The 23,206-nt window shown below is 50.2% G+C and overlaps 7 protein-coding genes across 7 annotated transcripts, besides 2 other annotated features; 4 read left to right on the top strand and 3 right to left on the bottom strand.

Annotated features, from left to right (window-relative positions):
- Nucleotides 1–15: 15 nt before the first annotated feature.
- Nucleotides 16–1,770, top strand: FPSE_11863 (uncharacterized protein; the record flags this gene model as incomplete). The annotated part of the gene is made up of 1 exon (XM_009264980.1): nucleotides 16–1,770. The coding sequence occupies one exon, from the start codon at nucleotides 16–18 to the stop codon at nucleotides 1,768–1,770; it is 1,755 nt and encodes a 584-aa protein (XP_009263255.1).
- Nucleotides 1,771–2,116: 346 nt separating this feature from the next.
- On the bottom strand, nucleotides 2,117–5,428 carry FPSE_11864 (uncharacterized protein; the record flags this gene model as incomplete). The annotated part of the gene is made up of 3 exons (XM_009264981.1): nucleotides 2,117–4,178; nucleotides 4,231–5,357; nucleotides 5,411–5,428. The coding sequence occupies 3 exons, from the start codon at nucleotides 5,426–5,428 to the stop codon at nucleotides 2,117–2,119; spliced, it is 3,207 nt and encodes a 1,068-aa protein (XP_009263256.1).
- Nucleotides 5,429–6,544: 1,116 nt separating this feature from the next.
- FPSE_11865 (uncharacterized protein) lies at nucleotides 6,545–7,327 on the top strand (the record flags this gene model as incomplete). Its single annotated transcript, XM_009264982.1, has 3 exons — nucleotides 6,545–6,690; nucleotides 6,748–7,029; nucleotides 7,084–7,327. The coding sequence occupies 3 exons, from the start codon at nucleotides 6,545–6,547 to the stop codon at nucleotides 7,325–7,327; spliced, it is 672 nt and encodes a 223-aa protein (XP_009263257.1).
- Nucleotides 7,328–7,612: 285 nt separating this feature from the next.
- On the bottom strand, nucleotides 7,613–12,007 carry FPSE_11866 (uncharacterized protein; the record flags this gene model as incomplete). Its single annotated transcript, XM_009264983.1, has 4 exons — nucleotides 7,613–10,128; nucleotides 10,235–11,795; nucleotides 11,848–11,941; nucleotides 12,003–12,007. The coding sequence occupies 4 exons, from the start codon at nucleotides 12,005–12,007 to the stop codon at nucleotides 7,613–7,615; spliced, it is 4,176 nt and encodes a 1,391-aa protein (XP_009263258.1).
- Nucleotides 10,480–10,516: a microsatellite.
- Nucleotides 12,008–13,159: 1,152 nt separating the features above from the next.
- On the top strand, nucleotides 13,160–14,781 carry FPSE_11867 (uncharacterized protein; the record flags this gene model as incomplete). The annotated part of the gene is made up of 6 exons (XM_009264984.1): nucleotides 13,160–13,196; nucleotides 13,284–13,337; nucleotides 13,392–13,425; nucleotides 13,498–14,013; nucleotides 14,062–14,547; nucleotides 14,607–14,781. 6 exons carry the CDS (start codon nucleotides 13,160–13,162, stop codon nucleotides 14,779–14,781), a joined length of 1,302 nt encoding a protein of 433 aa, XP_009263259.1.
- A 577-nt stretch (nucleotides 14,782–15,358) lies between these two features.
- FPSE_11868 (uncharacterized protein) lies at nucleotides 15,359–17,515 on the top strand (the record flags this gene model as incomplete). The annotated part of the gene is made up of 1 exon (XM_009264985.1): nucleotides 15,359–17,515. The coding sequence occupies one exon, from the start codon at nucleotides 15,359–15,361 to the stop codon at nucleotides 17,513–17,515; it is 2,157 nt and encodes a 718-aa protein (XP_009263260.1).
- Nucleotides 17,463–17,588: a microsatellite.
- A 1,489-nt stretch (nucleotides 17,589–19,077) lies between these two features.
- FPSE_11869 (uncharacterized protein) lies at nucleotides 19,078–21,361 on the bottom strand (the record flags this gene model as incomplete). Its single annotated transcript, XM_009264986.1, has 4 exons — nucleotides 19,078–20,061; nucleotides 20,157–20,863; nucleotides 21,030–21,087; nucleotides 21,206–21,361. The coding sequence occupies 4 exons, from the start codon at nucleotides 21,359–21,361 to the stop codon at nucleotides 19,078–19,080; spliced, it is 1,905 nt and encodes a 634-aa protein (XP_009263261.1).
- Between the last annotated feature and the right edge of the window lie 1,845 nt (nucleotides 21,362–23,206).

Below are 23,206 nucleotides of genomic sequence, written 5' to 3'. Positions count from 1 at the left end.
TCGCGACGTTCCAATATGTCGTCCTTTTTCACAGTACCAGGTGCGCAGAAGAAGCGCAAGCGCCCTGAGGCCTCAGAACAACCAAAAAAGAGAGTTGCTGCCTCAAAATCTGCTGGAAAGGCACCCTCGAAGAATGCCGGCCCCACCAAAAAGCGAGTCGAGCGAGACGACGAGTCCATCTCTGGAAGCGACTCAGACGATGATGGAAGCCTCGACAGCGCATCGGTCGCAAGCGATGTTGAGATGGAGGATAGCGAGTCGGAGGATGAGGAGGATGAGACCTTTGCTGACAAAAGACGGCAACTAGCAGAGCGATATCTCGAGAACCTCAAGGAGCAGGAGCATGTGGACCAAGCTGGTTTCGACGCCGCCGACATTGACCGGGATTACTTGGCCGAGCGACTCCAGGAGGATGTAGCAGAGGGAAAGGGCAGAGTATACCGTCAATTGGCCTCTGAATTCGCCTTTGACAACGTCTCGCGCACCTTCTTCCGAAGCAACACCAACGCTGTAACCGCCATCGCCGTATGCGACCCATACATCTACACCACCACCAAAGACTTATACCTACACAAATGGAAGGCGCAAGGCCTCCCTCAATACCAATACCCACAGACAACACGACGAAAGCCTAAGAAGCCCCCGGCGCCTCCGAAAAAGCAGCCTTCTCTGGAAGCTTGGGTGAAGGGTGATACAAGAAAGTCAAAGGATAAAAACTACCAGCGTCACACTGATCGCATCCTCGCTGTTGCAGCCTCTCCTGATGGCAAATATGTAGCTACCGGAGGTGCAGACAACAAGCTCATCATCTACGACGCTCATACCCTCAAGCCCATCAAAATTTGGACACATCACCGAGACTCCGTTACTGGCCTGGTCTTTCGCAGGGGGACGAATCAGCTGTACTCTTGTTCCAAGGATCGCACAGTCAAGGTCTGGAGTCTGGATGAGATGGCTTACGTCGAGTCGCTATTTGGTCATCAAGATGAAATCCTCGACGTCGATGCTCTCGCTCAAGAACGCTGTGTCAGTGTTGGCGCCCGAGACCGCACTGCGCGTTTGTGGAAGGTAGCTGAAGAGACACAGCTTGTCTTCCGTGGTGGCGCTGTCGACAAGAAGTCCCGACCAAGCGGCGTGAGCGCGCGCTCCATGCTTCATGAGGGTAGCATGGACCGTGTCGCCATGATCGACGATGATCTGTTTGTGACTGGTTCTGACAACGGCGCACTTGCACTGTGGAGTGTCCAGAAGAAGAAGCCCGTGTACATTGAACCCATCGCGCATGGTATCGACCCAGCCCTGGATCCCAAGGAGGCATCAGCGGAGCAGAACCCCGACCCTGCGATCGTACCAGCTCCCACACCCCGCTGGATCACCGCCATCCGAACCATTCCTTACTCCGACGTTATTCTTACTGGTAGCTGGGATGGTCACATCCGAGTCTGGCAACTCAGCGAGGACAAGCGCAAGATTGAGTTCCGCGGAGTTCTCTCCAAGCCCGAAGACCAAGAACAGGAGTCGACCGAGGAGAACGCCCAGGGCCCAATCAATGGCGTCGTCAATGATATCGATCTTTTCGAGCGCGGCGATAGAGGCAAAGACGGCCTTTGCGTGGTTGTAGCTGTAGGAAAGGAACACCGGCTAGGCAGATGGAACCCGCCAGCGAAGGTCGGGCGCAATGGAGGCGTTGTGTTTGAGATCCCGCGGATACAACGGCAGATGGTGATGAATGGTACGAATGAGAGCTCAGACGGCGAGCAAGATGAATGAAGAAGCGTAATAGATATTTGATACAACCCCAAATAGACGCGGCGGAGGCTGCGACTCACACCACCTGTTATATATCATTAGCATCGGGGAAAATTAGGCCTAGTACTCGTTGGTGATCCCTTAGGAGTCGGGTGTTCAATGGAAAAATTTGTGATGGGTATAGACTTTAATAATCTTTTCACTCGAGGTGTCTTCTCTACTATATTCGTCGCGTTTAGTACTTTTCTTTGTGACCGTCCTGACATGATACCGATTCCTATAAACCATGGCCCTGAAGACCTCTATCCATAATTCTCCGTCCTTATAAGCCCATACAATACAATGTCGCCCATCAAGGCAGACATATTCATCCCGTCAAGTCGATGGTTCGCTCAACCCCAAACTGGGTTCCTCTGGGTGAGTGACCCTCGATGCTCTTCATAATATCTGGCTCTTCATCAAAAACACTCTGGCTACCTCGGCCTGGCGACGACGCTTTTTGTCTCGTGGTCAAAGCGACTGAAGGCGAACTGTTTCTCTTCACAGTGGAAGAGGTGGATGCTGGGCCCACCTCTTCAGGAGATTCTGATAACTTCTGTACAAAATTGGGCGTTGAGGGCACATTTGTTCCATTCCGTTCAGTGCGCGATGAATGAACTTCTGTGGCCAGATCGGGAAGCACTTGCTGTGAAGTGTCGACTGGGGATGAACGTGCTGAATGGAAGATTTCCCCTGAGCTAGAGATCTTAGAATCATTACTCGAGCCGTCTCTCAAAGGTTGGGCGAAAGAAAGATCTTCATTTCTTGTGGGTGTTTGTGGCTGAACGGGCTTTTCGGGAGACGCAAGCTCAAAATATGACGACGTAGTGCCTGTTTGAGAAGGCTCTTCACTCGGTGCCCGAATAATGCTGTTCGCCAACGTGCTCTTGGGGCCATACTTCTTGGCCTGCGGCGTCTCTGGGTCTCTCTGGGGTACTTGAGGCGAGGAAGGGGCAACTTGTGGTGACGAGACGGGCCCCTTTGTGGCCCTTCGCTGCCTCTTCAACTCCTTCTCCTTCTCCAACCGTAGATGCTGCTCCTTTTGAAAGTCAAAGAGAAGATTCCTCACCTTGGCACGAATTTGCTGAGGCTTGACAACCCACTGGCTAGGTTCTTTCTGAAGCAGTCTTCGAACAGCCTCATCCGGATCTCTTAGGAAGTTTTCCATGTAACCCAAGACGTATACACCGCAGTCGCAGTAATTGTCTTGTTCAGGTATGCCCCGTGCAGTCATGCCTCCAGGCCTTTCCGTGATGTCAATGCCCTTCTTATCTTTTGCTTCCTCGACTAGATAGTCTCGTAAACATTTGCAAGTTGGCGTGTGCGCGGCACCCAGCGAGTCGAGAGTGATGATCCTGGGCTCATCGGTGCTGTACTTCTGATTTCCTCCAACCGACTTTCGCTTGCTAGGTTTGGGAGGGGCCTCAGAATTCTTGACAGTTTCGTCATCCAAAAGAACAACCCCATCAGCAGTCGCCGCCTGGCTTCTGGTTGATCTGGGGACTTCAAGATCCAACGACACAACGGGCGACGCTTTCTTGACAGAAACATTCTCCGCATCGCCTATCGATGGGTCGTTATCCTTAATAATAATTGCATCCTGTAGGCTTGAAAATTCGTCCTTCTTGGGTGTCTCTGCTTTTACCTCCTTGGGAAGAAGACGAGGGGCATTGTAGATGATAGCCAGATACCAGTGTGCATTCTCATTGACCGGAACCACGATGTAGTCATAAGAAAGTATATCGACCCTGGCAGTCCATGCTTTGACGCCTTCATAGTTGATCTTGGCACGATTGGACCTTAGTTTCTCGAAGAAGAAGGTGTTAAAGATGTACACCTTTTCCAGAAGCTCTGGTCTATCCTTTTCAAGTTGGACCTGCAGGTAGCGAAGATAAAAGCTGATAAGGTTGTCGTTGAGAAACTCTCCCTCATCTAGTCGAGTGATATCCTCCTTATCGACTGTTGCGCGGTTTTTCCCCGTTGGGGGATATACTAAGGACCTGTGCCAGTCCTTATCCCAACCCGGATTCTGAGCCGTCCATGATACAGGGCTCTTCTCCCTGTGTGTCTGTGGGGAAGATCTTACTGTTTGTCGGGTCTCAGGCTTACGCTTCCTACCAAGCTCCTGGAATGGATCTTCGACATCCTCTGGTTTCGTTTTCACTTCTTCCTGTAGAAGAGGCAAGCCATTCATTCTATCCTTGAGCTTTAGACGCCGAGGTGATATGGGCTCTCCTTGAAATGGGTCTCGATGTGAAGATTGAGACAATGGTCTAGGTGTGTTTGCCGTGAAAGTAATTGGTGAAATTGGGACTGGGGAATTCTTTGATTTAGACCCAAACTGTTTGGTATCTGCTATGGCCTTGGAGAATGTGCTCTCCAGTTCGGTCCTGAGACTAGTCAGTTTTCTTCCCATACTAATGTTGTTTGAGAAGTACTTACGGGCTGGTCTCGTCCAAATGTTCAACCCCATGCAGCCAGGAAATGAATACAGAGGCATCTTTAAGGTCACGAAATTTCAACACAAGATTAGTAGAAGGGACCTGAGTAGAGGTCGAGCGTCGGATGGTGATAATAGGACTCTGAGAATTGCTGTGTTTAGCGATGAGAATTGACCTTTTTGAAAGTTCGAGCCATGGACAAGCTTGTGCACCTTGGTGAGATGGGCGAGCTATGTCGGAATCGGTATATAATTTGATGGGCTCATCTGTCTTTCCAGCGGAGTACATGTATTTCCCACATGCCGCAGCTGCTAGTATCAGTCCATCACCTTTCGGCCCAGTGCGTGTCGAGTTTCGGCGCCCCATGGCTGATTTGAAATTGGTAGGCTTAATATCTCCTCGTTGAGTTCGTGAATAAGGAGACTGGGGCACTAGCTTTGTGACACTGTTGAGCTTTGTGGTAGCCTCTCTGCTAGCAGAAGTACCGGGCTTTGCCAGTTCGTCCTCAGAATCGCTGGTGTGTAACCTGTATCGCTTCGGTGTACCATAGATATATTCTGTCGCTGGTCGCTTTGCTTGTAGGGGAAGATCCGACGAAATGTTGGCAGGTGGAGGGCCATCATCATCGTCGTCATGGATAGACATCGATAAACAGTCCGGACTTGTATGTTTGGGAGAATGCTGGGGAACAAGATTTCGATGCGAAACAGCAATCGCATCGTCGTCGGTCCCACCAGGCGATGCAGTATGCTTTCGAGGGTCTCTCCGCCTGCGCCGACTCCGTTTTATACTGGTCCTACGCTGCACGCTGCGGTATTCTGCCACGCCGCTGCCAGCTGCCGTAGTCAGGTTGCCGCTACTGATAACACTAGAGCCGCCAGCAGTTTCTACGTAAGAGCTCTCTCGGGTCAAGTGGCGTTGCCGTGAGGATTTAGCACTCGGCTCACTGTCGATGTCGATTGCTTCCAAGGGTGATGGACGTGTATTCGTAAAATAGCGAGATGCACCGGCGCATGATGATTCAGGACCGGATCTCTTGATTCGTTTAGTCGATCGTTCGTCTCGAGATGCTTCAGCAGACTGCCCGATTTTCATGGAGCTTCGTGGTTTCTGGTCGTTGATCGCTCTCTATCTAAAAATAAGTATCAAGCTAGAAGTGCGCGACACGGCAAAGAACGAACCATTCGTGCGTGCATCATGTTTGCCTCGTCACCCGGAGAGCTCCAGAGGGCGTCAGCAGGGATGTCCTATCCTATCACTCGAGTGGGCAGAAAGCATACCCATAGTCCGGGAAAGAGTTGGCTGTTGAGTGATAGCGTGCGAGAGGACTAAACCGTATCGATTAGAGTAATGCTCGGCGCGACCAAGTGCAGAGAGAAATTAGGAAGAAGGAAAGAGCAATGCGCACTCCCATCGAGCCTTTTCCCTCCTATGGTGCTCTGTAGTCGGAGACTGGGCGTGGGCCTCCAGTTTTTCACCTTGACAGTTCACGATGCGTTAGGCTAGAAGGCGGATGATATTCTCTGCCAGTCAGGTCGTGGATGCAGCTTGAGCAGAGTGGAGAGTTGAGAGTTGGGAAAACTTTAGCTGCAGCGGCACTAACAACGTCCCAAGAGAAATGAAATATCACTGGTATAAGGAAAAGAAAAAACCCCGGAATTAACAAGGACAGCGACGAGCAATATCGCGGGGGACGAAAATCAGCTTTGCTCAGTCGAAGTTCGAATATCACCAGCAAGACCATTCAAAGGCCTGTTTTCTAGTGGGGATGCGCCGGGAAACTTAGTGTGACTTCGGCAGTGACGGTGCTCTGACAGTCAGCCTCGCAGGGTTCATGCAACGATTAAGAAGAATCAAAAGCACACTTGGGTCATAAGACAATTTATACGTTGATAATTACAGCAATGAACTAAATGATATAATAAAAATATACGCTAGAATTAATGCTAGTGTGATGTAAGCCAACTGCATTTTTGTTAATTCTCGACGTTTCTTAAATTAGGTGGAGGTAATTGAAGTTCCTTGATACCACTACGTGCCCGCACATACACATCCATCTGTAGGTAGGTCTTATGGAACGGATGGTCAGAGAACCCCACAGTCCAATCACAAGGCTGAAACGTCACAGCTCCAGCGCTGTCCAGCTAACGACAGCTCCCAAAACGTGGCCAGTAGCTTTTGGTGGACGGTCGTCTTCAACACCACGACGCGACATCACCAACGTCCGTCTTCCAAACTCCACCTCTCGTCTTCTATCTTTCCATACAAAACCTCAAGGGCAAAAGCTGCACCGGCAGCTGAGATACTCGCCCATCATGTACAACTCTCTTACCCGTATCCAGAACACTTTCGGCTTCTTCACCACTGTCGCATTCGTTGTCGCAGCTTTCATCGCCGCTTCCGATTTTATAGCTCCTCGTGCACCCGACGCCGGTATTTTTGGGGTCACAAACTCCCAAGTGTACATTCCGCCTCTTCCAATTACACATACAAGTTACTAATTGTCTTCGTTTCTCAGTGTCAAGGGACGACCGCACTACTACAGCACCAAGAAGGAGGAATATGCAATTATTAGATTCAACCTGGACGCCGATCTGAGAAGCCTATTCACATGGAACACTAAGCAGGTATTCGTCTATGTTACTGCCGAGTGGCCTGGACCCAACAATTCTACCAACGAGGCTGTTATCTGGGACAAGATCATCACGAACCCCAGCGCCGACCATCTCCAAAACATTGGACCCGTGGCTATGAAGAAACTCAAGCGCAGCGCTGAAGGAAAGACTATCGACCCCGACCGGTAAGTCCCTGTGTCTTTGTAAACGTCGATCTCGTAATCTCACATTGTCGGTAGTGGCTTCCTTGGTCTTAAGAACCAGAAACCGAAGTATCAAATTACCCACCCTACTGGTAAGGTTGCAGCAACGGAGGATGTTAAGCTCAAGCTGCACTATAATGTTCAGCCCTGGGTTGGATTTCTTACTTGGGATCAAACTCGCGATCTTGGTCACTGGAAGGCTCTGGGCAATGGCGAGTCACCCAAGTTCAACCTTCCTGCTATCAAGACTAAGAAGAAGGACACAAAGAAGAGCTACTAGATACCTAGGCTGGTTATCCAGTTGCAGTATGCGTTCAAAGTAAAAAAAATGGAGTTCACTGTGCTGGGTAATCTGGCCGCCTTGATAATGTTCTGGAAAGATATGCGTTGCAGAATCCATTCGTACTCGTGACTTCGTGATACACGTATCTAGTTTTTATCTATAATACAATCTTCACATCTACAACTTTATCTCGACGCTGGCTATTCTGAAAACAATGCAAGCATTTCGATGACAGGTTGTAAGACGTAATATCACAGGAGACCGCCCTTCAGTATCGCCATACTACGACGGAGCGACTGGACTTCCGTTACCGCCAGCTCCTCCGTTGCCGCGTCCACGATTAGGTCCTCCGCGACCTCTGCCTCCACGTCCTCTACCACGGCCTCTGCCTCGGGGTTGGTCAAGACTAGCGGGCGGTGGAACGTTACCATACATCTGTTCCTGAGGAGCGCCATCAGGAGCGGGTGAACCGTGGTGGCTGCCACGGCCGCGACCTCGTCCTCCTCTGCCTCGGGTGCCGTTTCCGTTGGCATCATGGCCTTGAGCCGCACCGTTGGGAGGACCGTTTCGGTAAACCAAGGTGCTGTGCATGAGGTTGGGAGCACCTCCGCGAGCACCGTTACCTCGACCACGTCCAGGGGAGTTGCGTCCTTGTGAGTTGTTACCGTTCAGCGCTCCACTCCACCCCCCGCGAAGAGGGCCAGGGGCTGGCGCATCTCTGTACTGAGTGACCCCAACGTTCGCATAGCCACCATGCGCAGCAATGACTGGCTTTCGCTGTTGTGATTTACTGGAGGTTGAAACGACCTGTTTGTTCGAAGTGTTCAAGACTGAGGATGATGCCACTGTCTGGCCACGGAAGACAGGGGCTCTTTCGTTGAGGGTGGTGCCGCTCATGAAAGACGTGTCCCAGACAACATCCAAGAGGAGGGCAGTGGCAGTGCGACTAATACCGACAACAGTTCCACGAGTGGCAATGGGAACCTTACCAGCAGCAGAAACATAAGTAACTCGATCTCCCAGAGTAAAGTTCTGGCTGCCGAGCACCATTTCCGCATCGGATGGCTTAAGGAGCGCCGAACGAGGAACGCTACGCAACTTCTTAATTTCGATCTCTTGGGAAGCAGCATGAACCTGTTCACCGACATGAGCCAGGGCCTTGACAATCTCGGAGTCAAGCTGCTCGGCCTCCAGAGGAACACGCTCAAATTTGCTGGTCTCCTGCTTCTTCAGCCAAGCCACGATCTCCTTGACTCTCTGAGAAGCGACGGCGGGATCCTTCCAGAGGTCTGTCTCGAGGACCTCGCTCTTTTGTGGTTCTCTTTGAATGGCAGCAAAGAAGTCGGGGAAGGCAACCATGTAATCAGCAATCAGTTTGATCGCCATTCCACTGAACTCCCAACCCGTATGAGACTTTCTCGAATAGCCTAAAACCTTGAGCTTTCGGCCTTCAAACTTCAAGTTCAGTCCCAAGTTCAGTCGTAGTCCGGCAGAGTTAATGATCTGGTACGAAGAAGTGATCTTGCTCAGAACGAGAGGGTGGATACCCAGCTGCTTAGCAACAGCAAATGATGGGGTATAAGGATTGGAGCGTTCGGCCTGATGGATGATTTGCTTTGCGAAATCTTGCTCCTTGTTCTTGAGAACTGAGACGACGACCTCCGCCTTGTTGCCTGCGTGAGCGGCAACTTCAAGGGGACGGCCATAAGAGTAGTCGCCAAGGAAGAACGCACGAGTGCCTCGAGGGAATTCCTCCTCAATGGGCAATGCCTCCTTCTCGATGAATCGTTCGTCTTCATTGACCACTTCGTCAACGATGGTCTGTGCAGCATATGTACTCCTGAGGCTGGGGTTTTCGGCATACTCCTTGGTCAGGGCACCCTCCTCCGTACGGATGAGGCCCTTGAGCATATGGACATACACCAGACACTCGACTTGCCCTATGGTGATTGCAAGTCGCTTAGCGTGCCAGTTCTCGATGTAATCAGCTTCCTTGGCCCAGTCGGCAGCCTCTCTGTTGTTGTGGTCTCTTGTCATGATATCACCATTGTCGGCCAATTCGTAGCTGAAGAGCTCATCCTGCACTTTGATGACCTTGGCTTCCTGGAGGAATGGGTATCCAACGTAGCATCGCTGACCAAGTTTCGCCTTCCAAGTTTCAATCTTGGTGCGATTCTCCGTTCCAGTCAGAGTGACACAGACGCTCGGGTTTCTGCTGTCTGCCTGGAATACATTGACTCCATAGCCTTCGACAAGCTGGGCAGTATATGGGAGAGTGTGGAGAGTAGGGAAACCAGCCAAAGCATCGACTTTCAACAAAGCACCACTAGTCAATCCTGACAAGTACTCAAGTCCTTCCACATCAGGAAGATCGAATATATTTTCAATGCAGCGACAGTTTTGGATCTCGGGGAAAACACCGGGCAATGGGGAAGGGTAAACGAAGTCGACCTCAGGCGAATACGTGAACTTGAGAGGCACGCCGAATCCGTTTCGTGCCTTTTCATCTGGTTCCAACAGTTCGTTCTTGGGCCTCATGGCGTCCAACAGGCGTTTCTCGTCAATAAAGGGGATCTTGATGACTGCTTCCCAATCCATCTTCTTTCCGTTCATGTCCAGCTCGAAGTCTCGTGGATAGAAATCAACGATGGGCGAATCCGGGTTTGTCATGAGGTCATGGTAAACCTTGGGGACAATCTTTTTACTTCTATCAGGCAAGACACCCATAAGCTGTTCATAGGGCAAGAAAGGCTGGCCCTTTTTGAAGTTCAGATCTGCGCCAACACCCTTGACAACGTCTGTGTCAGGTTAGCCAAACATTCTAGAATATGCACTTAATAGTAAACTCGCCTGAAATAAGAGGTGCATAGTGGTATCCGTAGAACCAAGGCCACGAAGCAATACCGCGGTAATAGTAGTACAAGACCCATTGTAAACCTTGGACGTAATTCTCACAGAGGGCTGTGAGCTCCTTGTCGTAGCTGTCGGGAGCCCACTCCTCGAATTTCTGAAGGTAATACTTTGTCTTCCAGCCCTGATACTTATCTTGGTACAGTTGATCATACTGTTTCTGGGCATCTTCGGCCGTCAAATCAATGACCAAAGCCTTGTCGTAAGTCTTCATTACTCGGTAAGCCGCAAGGTTACCTTCCTCCTCCTCATCATCTTCGTCGTCGTCGTCGTCGTTATTCTTAGGCGGGAACGAAACAATCAGATGGCGATGACCCTCATCGTCCTCTTTGGTAGACCATTGCAAATGCATCGAGTCTGCCAAATCCTGAACAAACTTACGGTCATCAGCCTTGAGACTGGTGCCGAGATCCAGGGGATCGTCTGAGCGCTTTGAGATGTACGGCCGGATCTTTTGCTTCCACAGGTCGCGCTGCGCTGAAGTGAGTACAAGCTGACCTCCTTTCGGCGGCTTTGTTTCGGCATGCTTGTTTTCAAGTCTCTTTTCCATCTGCTTTGATGCATACCATTTCTCATCTGAAACATCGTTCTCGAACGCATCGATCTCCGTGTTGGACAATTCGCCCAAGAGGCGCTGTAGTCGTCCCATATTGATAACTCCGTTCTCGTTGATATATCCATCGCATTTAGGAAGAATTGATTTGTAAATCCGGAACATGTTGGCTAGCGCACCCTCGTTGATGTGCAAGCTGGGCAAATTCGGTAAGAAATCATTTCCGACAAAGAACGCCATCAAGATAAAGTCGTCAATGACTCTTTCGAGGTCAAATGGGAAGCTGAGAGTCCCTTCCTCCCCAAGCTCCTGAAATTCCATCTCGAGATACTCTCTCACAATGCAGAGATGAAGTAGATAAAAATTCTGATGTTCAAGCTCTTTGGATTTGGACTTGGAAGCCCGTCCAAATGTTACCTCTTCTCGGAGGAGACAGAAATGGGGATCATGACTGAGAAGACCAAGCATGATTAGATCGGCATCAAGACCGTAAAGGCAATGCCGGACATTGTGGTTGTAGTTGGGCTGGGCCTTGGCATTTCGAATGTATTCCATGATCTTGTGTTCTCCCTCACCAGGGACTTCGTGGCCGGACAGAACGATCTCGCATCCTTGCCAGTCGGTGTCTTCGGACACCTTCTTGTTGACAAAGTATCGCAATTGCTGAGATAGTTTGGCCATGAACTCAGTGCCAGGGGTAATACAATTGCTGTCGAATGGTTCCTCTTTGGGGATTTCGACACCTTCGCTGATGGCCTTGTCACGGGCCTTTTCAGCATCGAGGGCTGTTCGAAAACGTCGGGAACGTTGCTGGTTCATCTTGGCTCGAGGTGCAACACCATCGATAGCCATGAAGAACAGCTGTTTGGGCTTGATTTTTCCAAACAAATGTTCAATGTAATTGAATATGCGAATAAACATTTCTTCCTCGCTAAGACGGAAGGACACATCCTCGCCTGCATCCTTGTGGGTACAGTTATGAATGATACCATTCATGTCGAGCTAGGTAACGGTCAGCGTATAGTAACAGTAGGTGTATTTGTGGGCGACGAACGTAAAGACAGTCGAACTCGGGTATTCGGTTCTCTGCAATGAGCTGAGAGATGGCCGGATATCGCTCGGAAAGCCATCTGAAGAACTTGGGAACACTGGGACGAGAAGAGTCAGCTTTTGAAGCTTGGGAGGAGCAGCAGGAAGAACAGAACATACCCCATGTTGAAAGACAGTGGACGATTTCCAGTCCACGCAAAAGTTCAAAAATACCGAAAGTGATCTGAAATAGGAGTTGATAAACTCCAGATCGGCCCTCAAAACTGGGCGCAAAACGTAGAAAATCCTGTACAACAGGATCAAAGACAAGACGGATGGTGACTCAACGTGGCGCCAACAAACCGAAGACAACAATGCTGCAATGTAATGCGAGACGTATTTAAACCAAGCGCCCCCTACAATATCAATAAGAAATGAAGGGTGTCGCGGGGGTTCGTCGTGTTCTGGGAGGGTTCAGGAGGCGGGAAAGATGAAGTTTGCGACGAATCGTGTTATCGTGAAGATGGAAATCCAGTAGTCATGGAACCTAGGAGTAGCTGGATTGACTGGAAGGTGGGGACCTCAGCCTGCCTGGTTGCGACTCGCTTCATGGAGGGGTTACTGGTGTACATCATGGGCTACACTCCCTGAGCTATGGACCCAGGTGGGTAGCAAAAAAATAGGGACTTGAAGCAGAACAGAAGAAATCATTAGTCCACTCTTAGGCCATATATACACTAAGAATGATCTAATATTTATATCAGCAACTAAATCAGTATCAGTTTTTATGCAAACCACCTGGGACCCACGCTCTTTTTAGGTATTGTGCATGTACCTTTCTCCGCCTGTGGAGGCCCGCTCTGTCCAGCAGGTAACAAATAAGTCGATCTCTGAGCTTTAGGGTGCAAAAAAACAGCCCGCCCAAGAGTAAGGTCTAGATAGTGTGATCTGACTTAGTAATTTCCATCTTCAATGCCTTTAGTCTACCTAGCAATTATCCCTGAGTAGGCCTCAGGGCCATCAGAAACATTGGCCGCTAAAGGGATGTGCAATTTGTGGGGTAGAGGCTGCGACGCCACAGATTCTCCCACTTCCCCTGTGGCGCATTGCGGTTGCTAGGGTGGAAACGTTTCGTCACTTAACGCGCCTTTCAGCCTTCTGCGCGCATCAACGCGTTGCGGCTTGCTTTATTCTCAGCCGCGCGCAGACTCACTTTTGTTCCACCAACGATTTATTGTCAACATCCATCACCTTGACTACACATCTCTCACTTATCTTTGCGTGCTTCTTTACATACAAGCTGATTTAATAAACAACTTGGCCATACAAAATCCATTATGGCACCTGCTGCGTCCGCCGATCACGACATGGACGGTAAGTTCGATTGCGCCTAGATTTGCCTGCGCCTATATGCGAATCAAGACGACAAGCTTGAAAATCGGTTTACTTACGCAAAAATAGTCGACATGATCCATGATGAAGAGGATGACCAGGGAGAGCGCCTCATTAATGAAGGTATGAACCATCCACAAGAGACGAAAATGCTGATCATGGGCTAACGTTCAAAAGAGTACAAAACATGGAAGAAGAACAGTCCTTTTCTGTACGACATGATTCTAGGGCAAGTCGCAACATTCAACCATGATAAAAAATCTCAATCTAACATTACTTATAGTACGGCACTCACTTGGCCCACCCTCACAGTCCAGTGGTTCCCCGATGTCAAGGAGCCCGAGGGCAAGAACTACAAAATTCACCGCCTCCTGCTTGGCACACACACCTCTGATGAGAGCCCCAACTATCTTCAGATCGCCGACGTTCAGATTCCAAAAGTAGTGGCGCCTAACCCCGACGACTATGATGAGGAACGAGGCGAGATTGGTGGCTATGGCAAGTCTGGTGATGTCGCAGCTATCAAGTGCGATATCGTTCAGAGAATCGAGCATCCTGGAGAAGTGAACAAGGCTCGATATCAACCACAGAACCCCGATATCCTTGCGACTCTTTGCGTCGATGGAAAGATCCTCATCTTTGACCGAACGAAGCACCCTCTTGACCCTACCTCAACTGGAAAGGTCAATGCCCAAATTGAACTGGTCGGACACGAGGCTGAGGGTTTTGGTCTGAACTGGAACCCTCACGAGGAAGGCTGCTTGGCATCAGGCAGTGAGGATACTACGATGCGTCTCTGGTAAGTGCACGTAGCAGATGTCCAGAGCACTCAACTTACACATCGCAGGGACTTGAAGACCCTGAAGGCCGACTCGAGAATTCTCAACCCTTCTCGCACCTACAGGCACCATACACAGATTGTCAACGATGTTCAATACCACCCAATCTCAAAGAACTTTATCGGTTCCGTGTCCGACGATCAGACACTTCAAATTGTGGATATACGACACAGTGAGACCAACAAGGCAGCAGTTGTCGCTAAGCGCGGCCACCTTGACGCAATCAACGCTCTGGCTTTCAATCCCAACTCGGAAGTGCTCGTGGCTACTGCTTCGGCTGACAAGACAATCGGCATCTGGGATCTCAGAAATGTTAAGGAGAAGGTGCACACTCTGGAGGGCCACAACGATGCCGTCACATCTCTAGCATGGCACCCTACTGAAGCCGGTATCCTGGGGAGTGCCAGTTATGACCGAAGAATCATCTTCTGGGACCTTTCAAGGGTTGGCGAGGAGCAATTGCCCGATGACCAGGATGATGGCCCCCCTGAATTGTACGTAAAACTACACGGACAGCACTTGTGATCACGTTACAGAAGCTAACATTTAACAGGCTATTCATGCACGGTGGCCACACAAACCATCTTGCTGATTTCAGCTGGAACCCCAATGAACCCTGGCTCGTGGCAAGTGCTGCGGAAGACAATCTGTTGCAGATCTGGAAGGTGGCCGAGTCTATTGTGGGTAAGGACGACGGCGACTTGCCTGTCGATGAGCTCGACCGATAGGTGAGGTGGAAGTTCGTGCTGAAGTTCCGGTCTTCATAGGATGAGGAGACGCAGCAGCTCTGGGAGTGGTGGCAAGAAAAGCAGCGAGCCACCGACTATGAGAAGCAATATATCCTAGCGCAAGATACATGAATACAGGGAGATTTGAGACCTAAAAAAAGATAATGTACCTCAGAACTTGTTGTCCTGAATTAATTAATTAAAAGTGTTTTTCTATTCACTGCCTTAGCAGGCAGATTTGCCTTGAAGTGAGGGGGGCACTCTTTGATATTTTGCCAGTGCCTGACACTGCCAGACAGCTGGCAAACACCGGCCTTTAGGTATCATCGAGTATCGAGGTATTACTATTTAGGCCCCTCTCCTAGCTATTGTTGGCGTTTGCATTTCTATCCCCTCTATTGTTTGATATGGTTGCCTGGTTACTTTTTCTGATTTTCATCAACAGCGCATCTAAGGCCTTTCTCTTCGCAACACCATCTTCATTTCCTGCATGATTCAGTTCACGAATACCTTCATTACTCTGAAGTTACTCTTTAGAACACTTTACGATTACTGATTCGTTCCATTGACATTCGCCATGTCTTCCAACCCACCTCCTCCAGGTGGTGGGCCACCTTTGACGAACAATGCACCCCCTGGTGCTATGAATGCACAAGCGATCGTCGGTAACCCAGCCCAGCCTATTCCTCATGGCACCAATGTGCAAGCAGCTGCTGGCAACTCCTCGCAGGCTGCTGCCGCCACTCAAACCACCTCTCGAGCCCGACCCTCGGCTGGAGGCGAGCTTATTACCGCCCCGGAGCGAGAGCTGCAGATGTTGACGGATGGTCTGCGACAACGTCTGGAAGAAGCTGTCCAACGTGAAGCTCGAACAGACCAGGAGCTTGAGGATATGGGCATTGACCCTCAAGATTGTGTTGAAGATGAGATCATGAACGGCGTCCCTGATGTTGCATTCGTGGAACATGAAGACCTTTCCGGTCCGCACAAAAGACTTAAACTCTCCCGAGCTTACATCGATGGCTTCTTCGGCGGCGTAGACCCCTACGAAGCTAGTAAAAAGAAAGACGAGATGAACGATCTCACCCTCAGTCTCAAACACGCCAGTCTCGATATGATCTCTGCCCTTTGCATCAACCTCGAGCTAGCTATCGAGATCGGCAAGCACCTACGACCACAAGACATTGTCAATCTCTACATCGCCAGTCGCTCTTTTCGCGAAGCAATCAAAGGTCATATTCTTTCATGTATTCGAATGTGGGTTGACAACAGGTCGCCCGAAGCTGGAAAGATCTTTCACTGGAAGCTCTATGGCAGGATGTTGATCAGAGATCCCCTAGAGCGTACATCCGCAGCAAATGACGCGCAGCATCTCGAGGCCCGCTGGAACAGCGCAAAGAGAAACCCGAAAAGTGTCCGCATGATCCCTGGCTTCAGGTATCTCAAGATGGTCATGTCCCGCGATCGCTGTTGTCGAGAGATCCTTGCCATGATGGCCCGCATGGGCTTCCTGATGCCCGACACGATGTACGACACTTTGCTGCGACTCTGGGTGCTTATGGAGATCTCTACTACTCGCCAGAGACAACTCTTACTCCGAAATGAGAAGTATTGGACTGATCAGCACCTCTACAACTTGCAGTTCTTTCTCGTCAAGCTCGCCATGGCCTTTAACCACCCCTTCTTCCATCCTATCCAGATTGACATGGTTCAGCTCATGATGGGACAGAAAGGTCTCCATCCCCTGTGGCAGTTGCTCATGAAACAGAGGTTCACAAACATCTCAGAGGTCATGGAGCTCAAGACACGCTATGACTTGCGTTTCCCCCGAGACGTTTGGACCAACATCCTAATACACGACCACCCCAAGGCGTACAATGTTCCTCTCAACTTGGTCGGCCTTGGTCATATGGAAGGTTGGGGTAGAGGCTTCCGCCACCTTTCGCGCCCTGATGAGCTTCTTCCAATTGAATCGGTCTATCGCGGACTTGATCTCGACAAGCACATTTCTCAGATGATGGTCTGGGGTTACATCGATTTCGACACAGGAGAGAACACTGTTCCTACAGAGGATGACATGTACATCTCAGACGAAGAGGAGAAGCTAGGCAGAACCGACACTTCTTCTTTCTGGCAGCGCAAGCACGCTTTGAAGAAGCGTTGGAATGAACTCTCGCCAGAGGTGCAGCAGCAGATCAAGGACGACGACAACGACGAGCGCTTGCGAGGCATGGCGTGGTCTTCGGTCGATCAGCACAACAGCCGTGGAAAATGGGAGAGCGAGTCCGAGTCCGAGTCCGACGATGAACGTGGGTACGACATAAACGAAGAAATTGAGCGTGGCTATCGTTTGCCCGCCCTATTCGGGAAGCATCCAAAGAAGGCGGAGGCCGACAAGGTCGATAGCACCAGAATGGAGAACCCACTCCTCTCTTTTGGAGAGAACCCCGAGGATTGGAATACAAAGATTACCGAGCTCTTCCTCAACGCGAACCCGCAAGTGTCCCTTAAGCACTGGCAGGAGGCAGACGGATGGACATTGTACATGAACCACGGAAACACCGGCCCTTACCCGGGTGGTCCTGGCTTTGAAAGCGACACAACCGTGACACCCCAGACGATCTTTGCGCTTGAGCGACCATTCTTTGTCAATGGCCGGCGTATTATTGACGATAGCCAGAACGATGGTGACGAAAATGAGAACGAAAATGAGGACGAAGACGAAGACGAGTGACGATGGCGAGGAGGTCGATGAAAGCGATGAGGATGAAAACGGAGACGGCGGGGACGATGGCGATGATGGAGATCTCAACAATGGCCAGTAAACTTGGAGCTTTGGAAGCGTAGGACATATCGTGTTGCTTGACTGAATGAGATGAGTGGACATGGATCATGTAATAGTAGCAAACCTCCATGCATTAGTCTAAGCATTTCTGCTATGCCATAATCATCTCAACATGCTCACCTGGTGTTGGATCTACAACCCAGACGAGTGAGTATATATGCATGCACTTGCAAAAACCTAGTAGACAAAACACTTTCCTGATCATATTGCCCTATAGTTTGGGAGATACAGTGACAAGCAGTGGCAGTTCATGTCTATAAGAATTACCTATCGATCATGAAGGGTGACAAATTCAAGGAGAGGATAAGAAATACAATGTGCAGAAATGAAATATGATAACCTCCAGCAGCCCAACCATCCAGCCTATACCGTCTAGTCCCCAATGCTGCCCTTTGAGCCTCACTTCGCGGTTCACAGCCGCGGCCCCTAGTAGAACCTTTTTGAAACGAGGCTCGAAAGGGAAAAGATGAACTTGGTACCAACCATGCCATCAAGTGCTAGCAACAAACAAAGATGCAGCTTTGGCCAATCCTTGAGGCATAATGCCCCTTTTGACACCCCGACTCCTCCCAACCGTGGCACAAGGTTATATATGTTGGCCACTCCGTCCAGGCTCCCCAGCTCCTGCGCGTCCCAAGCAAAAACCAAGATCAGGGTAAAAGACATGCAGAGATTACCAAAACAAGTAAACAGTTTTTTTGAGAAAGACAAGGTCAGACTCGTACAATATGTAAAGAACGAACGACAACAGCATAAACAAAGACAGGGGCAAAGATGAGAGACAGGTGAGTGACAGAGAAAAGCAGTTAGTTTGTTGTCGGGTTCAGTAATGAGCCGACACGGGCGAACTGGATATTTGAGTCACAAAGGCCACAAGCAAAATATACCCTTACACTCCCCTTCGCTATGCACCCAACCCCGTAACCGATTTTCCAGTAATCCCGCCACCATCCCATGAAGCCCAGAGACGACAACATCAATGACTCCCCGTGTTTTCCCTTGCCGTCATGTTGAGATGTAAAAATGTCGAACCCGAGATTCTGTCGCCTCCGGGCTTGTGAAATATAAAACAGACAGCGGCCCCAGCAAACAAAAGTCCATTCCGTATAGACTCGACCGTCAACACCAGAGAAAGCAAGCCCTTGACATTGGCGAGTAATCAAGTCACTTTTGTCTTCCAACCCTTGAGATTTTGTAACATATTCCGCCTTAGAATCAAGCATCCGACGCTCCGACCTGATCTTCCGAAACCAATACACGCACCATCGAGGCTTCCTTTCGAGAAAGCCAAATTCACTAATGTTTTGCCAACAATAGATCTTCTATGTGCATCATTCAAAGACATTTTCGCGCAAAATTTGTGAAACGAACAGCCGCATCCTTATATGTGGTGCCAAGACTTCAGCATTCATATACACACAGCGACTCGGCTGCAGCAATATTGACACTGCTTAAGCAGGTGACTTGTTAGGAGGAGCAGAGCCGCCGTTCTGTCGACCATCGCCTCCGCTAACCGAGAGACCACCAATGCCGCTGGAGAGGAAGGCAAAAGGGTCGTTCTCACCGTTGCCGCCGTTGTTGTTGGCATTGTTGTTGTAGAAGTTGTTGGAGGGTCCACCAGATGCAGGTCCGTTGGTAGCTGACTGGAAAGCGGCCTCGGCGGCTCGGCTATCGAAAGGGCCAGCAGAGTGAGATGCGGGACCGGATCCAAAGCTACCGTGTGTGTTCAATGAGCTGGGGTAGGCCGCAGCACCGCCTCCAAGGCCAGAGGGAAGATAGTGGCTGGGAGGTCCACCAAAGTGCTGCTGCTGGTTGTAGCCACCACCAGAGCCGCCGAAAGAGCTGCCAGAGCCGAAGGGTCCGGGTCCAGGGCCACCTCCCATGGATCCCTGGTTCATGCCGTACTGAGATGCATTGTCCATAGGGGAAGGATAGCCGGAGTCAGCAACGACCGCGGCGCCTGCACGGCTAGCACCGCAACGAAGACAGCACACGTTTTTGGCAAAGTTGTGATAGCCACAGACCTCGTTGCCGCACTTCCAGTCACCGGCACGGAACGGTACCACTCCACTGCCGCCCATGCGACCGCCACCGTGGCCCATGGGGCCGTGGTGACCACCATGAGGAGGAGGGGGCATCATGGCGGGGGGTCCATAACCAAAGCCACCGCCATAGTTGTTGTTGTTGCCTCCCATATCGTTCGAGGGGCCAGCACCGACGGCAGGGAATGAGCATCGGAAACAGGCAGTTCGGCGCTGGAAGTTGGAGAAGCCGCAAGAAGGGCAAGTCCAGTCACCGGGTCGAGGACGGTTCTTACTAGGAGGGAAGGGGGTCAGGATATCCTGGGCGCGGTCAAGCACACGGCTGGAGGAGGGAGAGACCTCAATGGCCTTCTCATTAAGTGCACGACCATTCATACAAAGGCTCTCAGCAGCCTACAATAAGTTAGTTTTGAGCATGATACAGGTTTGCGCAAATATCGCAAAAGAGCCTAGTGCAGGACGAGAGCTGGGAAGAATTAAAAACTCACCTCCTCGTGGGAAGAAAATACGGCAAATCCAGTGCCTGTGGGCTTATGCTGCTCAGGGGTTCGGAGGGTCCAGAAGGCAATGGGCCGGCCACCAAACTGAGTAAACCAGCTCTCAAGCTCTGACTGGGTTGTGTCGTGGGGGAGGCCAGACATATGAAGAACCTTGCTCCTCTCGGAAAGGAATGCTCGAACATCGGCTCGAGCATCCATGGGTCGAGTCAGAACATCGGGGTGCTCCTGAGGAGGCTGGGACTTTCGGATCAAGCCTCGAAGAACTCGAGCAAGAGTGATGGCCTCTTCCATGGCACGTCGTGGCGAGGCAGGGGCAAGAGCCTGCAGGTGAAACGGGAGGTTGTGCTTGATGGGTGCACTAGACTGAACGGGCTCAACCTCTAGAGCGGCGCAAATATTGGAGAGCATCGAGGGTCCAAATGGCAGGGATTCGGGGTGGTGCTGCTGCCAGCGCTGGTACTCGGTGCGGAGATCAAAAGTGCGCGAGTGCTGTAGGTAAGGAGGGAGGACAACAGCCTTATCGCGAGCTTCACGAGGAAGCTGAACACGGAGGTCCCAAGCATCGAGAGTAACGAAGACGAAGTCAAGGTTCTTGGAGGTCAAATGCTCGGTAGCAAATGCATCGAATCGGGTGATAGCGTCTCTAAAGGTACCAGCGTTTCGAACATGTTCCCAAGTCAAAGTTGTCAGGCTCGCTGTGAAAGATATTGCGTTAGCCAAAATGTCTGTGTTTTGCGGAAAAAGCAAGTATCGACAAGAAAAAAATTGCTGTTCAAGCGGCGCGTGGTTGGCGGAATCGGACAGCGTGGAGCAAATGCAGATGGAGATGCTATGGGTTTGTAGTAGCGTCAGAAAACTTACTGCACAGAGGAGTAATGGGAGTGTTGACAGGCTTGACAAGGACGCTCTCATGGGTAATCTAGCAATCGAGGTTAGCAATCGGGTAGTCACATAAAGAGCCGTTTGGACCCTTCAAGGGCCTTGTAGACCCTGAAAAGTATGGTCGTAAAGCGGAATGGGGGGAGGGTGGTGCTCACCTCCTCGAGCGTGTTTGCGTCCATCAAGATCCAACCGAGCTCAATAACCTCCGCCGAGTCCTTTGTCACATAAACGCCGTGCTCATCGCAGGTGGTCGCAACATGAATCACAACATAGCGATCGATGTTAAGTTGAGGTAGCTGTTGTGAAGCCATATTTGGTAGAATCGATCGGTGCCGAAACGAGGGTAGAGAGAGAGAAGAGAGTTTGGTTTGCTTGCAGCGCACTCGGCAACAGCGGCGAATAACGTGAGGGTCTCGAAAGAACGTTTCAGGTCGTCGTAGCGATAAACACTCGAGAGGGGTAAGATATTAATTGCAACTAGCCCGTGGCCCGGCCAGGTCGCGATGGAAGAGAGGTATGTAGAAAAGGATATGTGAGGTCGGGTTAGGTGACAGGAATCGGAATGGATGTGAATGTGGCCAGTGAGTGGAAGCAGCTTCAGGGGAGAGGTGGTGCCAAATACGAAAAGGACCTCCCGGCCTCTGAGAGGTGCAAGCCATCAAGTAAATGGGCCCGTGGTCCAGGTAAAGTACAGTGGGGAAAGCCGTCGGGTGTCAGCACACGCTTGACACGCTATCAGGTTATTTGTTATTTGAGGACAGCGACAGCCGGACATGAAAGGAACAGATCAATTTCACATGCGGTAGATGATATATGAGATTTGGTTATTTCCTAGAGTTTTTTTTATTTTTATATATGATGGATTGTGTCAAAGTCAATTGAACGTACGGCTGAGCAATGTTGGAAAAAAGTGTAATTTATCCCAAAAAGAGAAATACTAAAACTACCTAAACTGCCCGCTAACCTACCAAATCGTCCCGTCTGGCTCCATCACCAACTCCAATTCATCCATCCATTCTTCAACTGCTCGGGTGTTGTCTTCCAGCTCCATCCCCTGAGCTGAGGCGGCCCTACAGCGGTCACAGAGGCTTGCAGGGGTATGACAGCTTCTGCGAATTGCAGCCCGGGCTTAGCCTGGTAGCGAACTCTGGCTGAGGCAACCGTTAGTGACGACGGGCGGGAGGTTGCCCGCCCGCTTTCTAATCTTGGTCTCAATTGAGTTAATGGCATTTGGATGAAGGCAAGTCATGGACGTATTTTTAAGCTTCATACCTAGCTTTGACCTTGTCATAAAACTCAAACCAATGAATCTCCGGCTGTATTTGCACATGTGCAACGTGTAGTTTCAATAGTCATACCAGCACTCGATCTTTAGACGAGCCACTTCATTGAAACAACAACGTTGGCAGGCAAGTATCTCAAGATGGAAAGTGCCTATGATGGAAGTTGGTTAATTCATGACCAGCCCCACCTCAACAGCAAAGAATCATGAAGGAGATCTTCCTTCTACTCCCCTGAACCTACAATAGACTTTCTGACCCAGGCACGATCGTGTTCATCATCTTGGGCCGCTCGATTTGTGCTCTTTTTACTTTCCGACAACTCCGGATCCTACATATCTTCACACATTGTTGACGACATGAAACTGGCTTCTCTTGACAGACTCGTCATCCATGGAAAATGATTTTGCCAAGGATACGGATACATCTAACCCTACCGCCCATACTCCACGTTTTTGACAGCTCCTAATTCGTCCTCTTAACCCCCAACCCTTCTACAGTAACGGCACGGTAACCTCTCAGCCAACCCGCTGATATATCACAACAACCATGTGGGCGAATACCAGCCACCTTCAGCAGTGCAGAGTATATACCTAAGCAGTTATGCACAGCACAAGTCCCGAAGCAAGCGAGGGAGGGAACAGATCCGTGATCGGTGCTGAACTTCGAGTTGAGGTTCGTCACCGGGAGATTACATTGCTATCCAATAATAGTAACGCAGTCTACTGTCCAGGTTGTATTCTGCCAACAATTTCAAATCGACAAGGTGATGGCAAGGCACAGGAGTCATGAAGTAGCTGTAACCTGACCAACAAAGCCAATTCGGAGCTTGTATATACTGCCAATTTGTTATAAATATGGAACAACGGCGACTTC

The sequence above is a fragment of the Fusarium pseudograminearum genome, chromosome 4 (genome assembly GCF_000303195.2).
Source record: "Fusarium pseudograminearum CS3096 chromosome 4, whole genome shotgun sequence".
Classification (NCBI taxonomy): Eukaryota; Fungi; Ascomycota; class Sordariomycetes; order Hypocreales; family Nectriaceae; genus Fusarium; species Fusarium pseudograminearum.
This window is presented reverse-complemented; position numbering and strand designations above follow the sequence as displayed.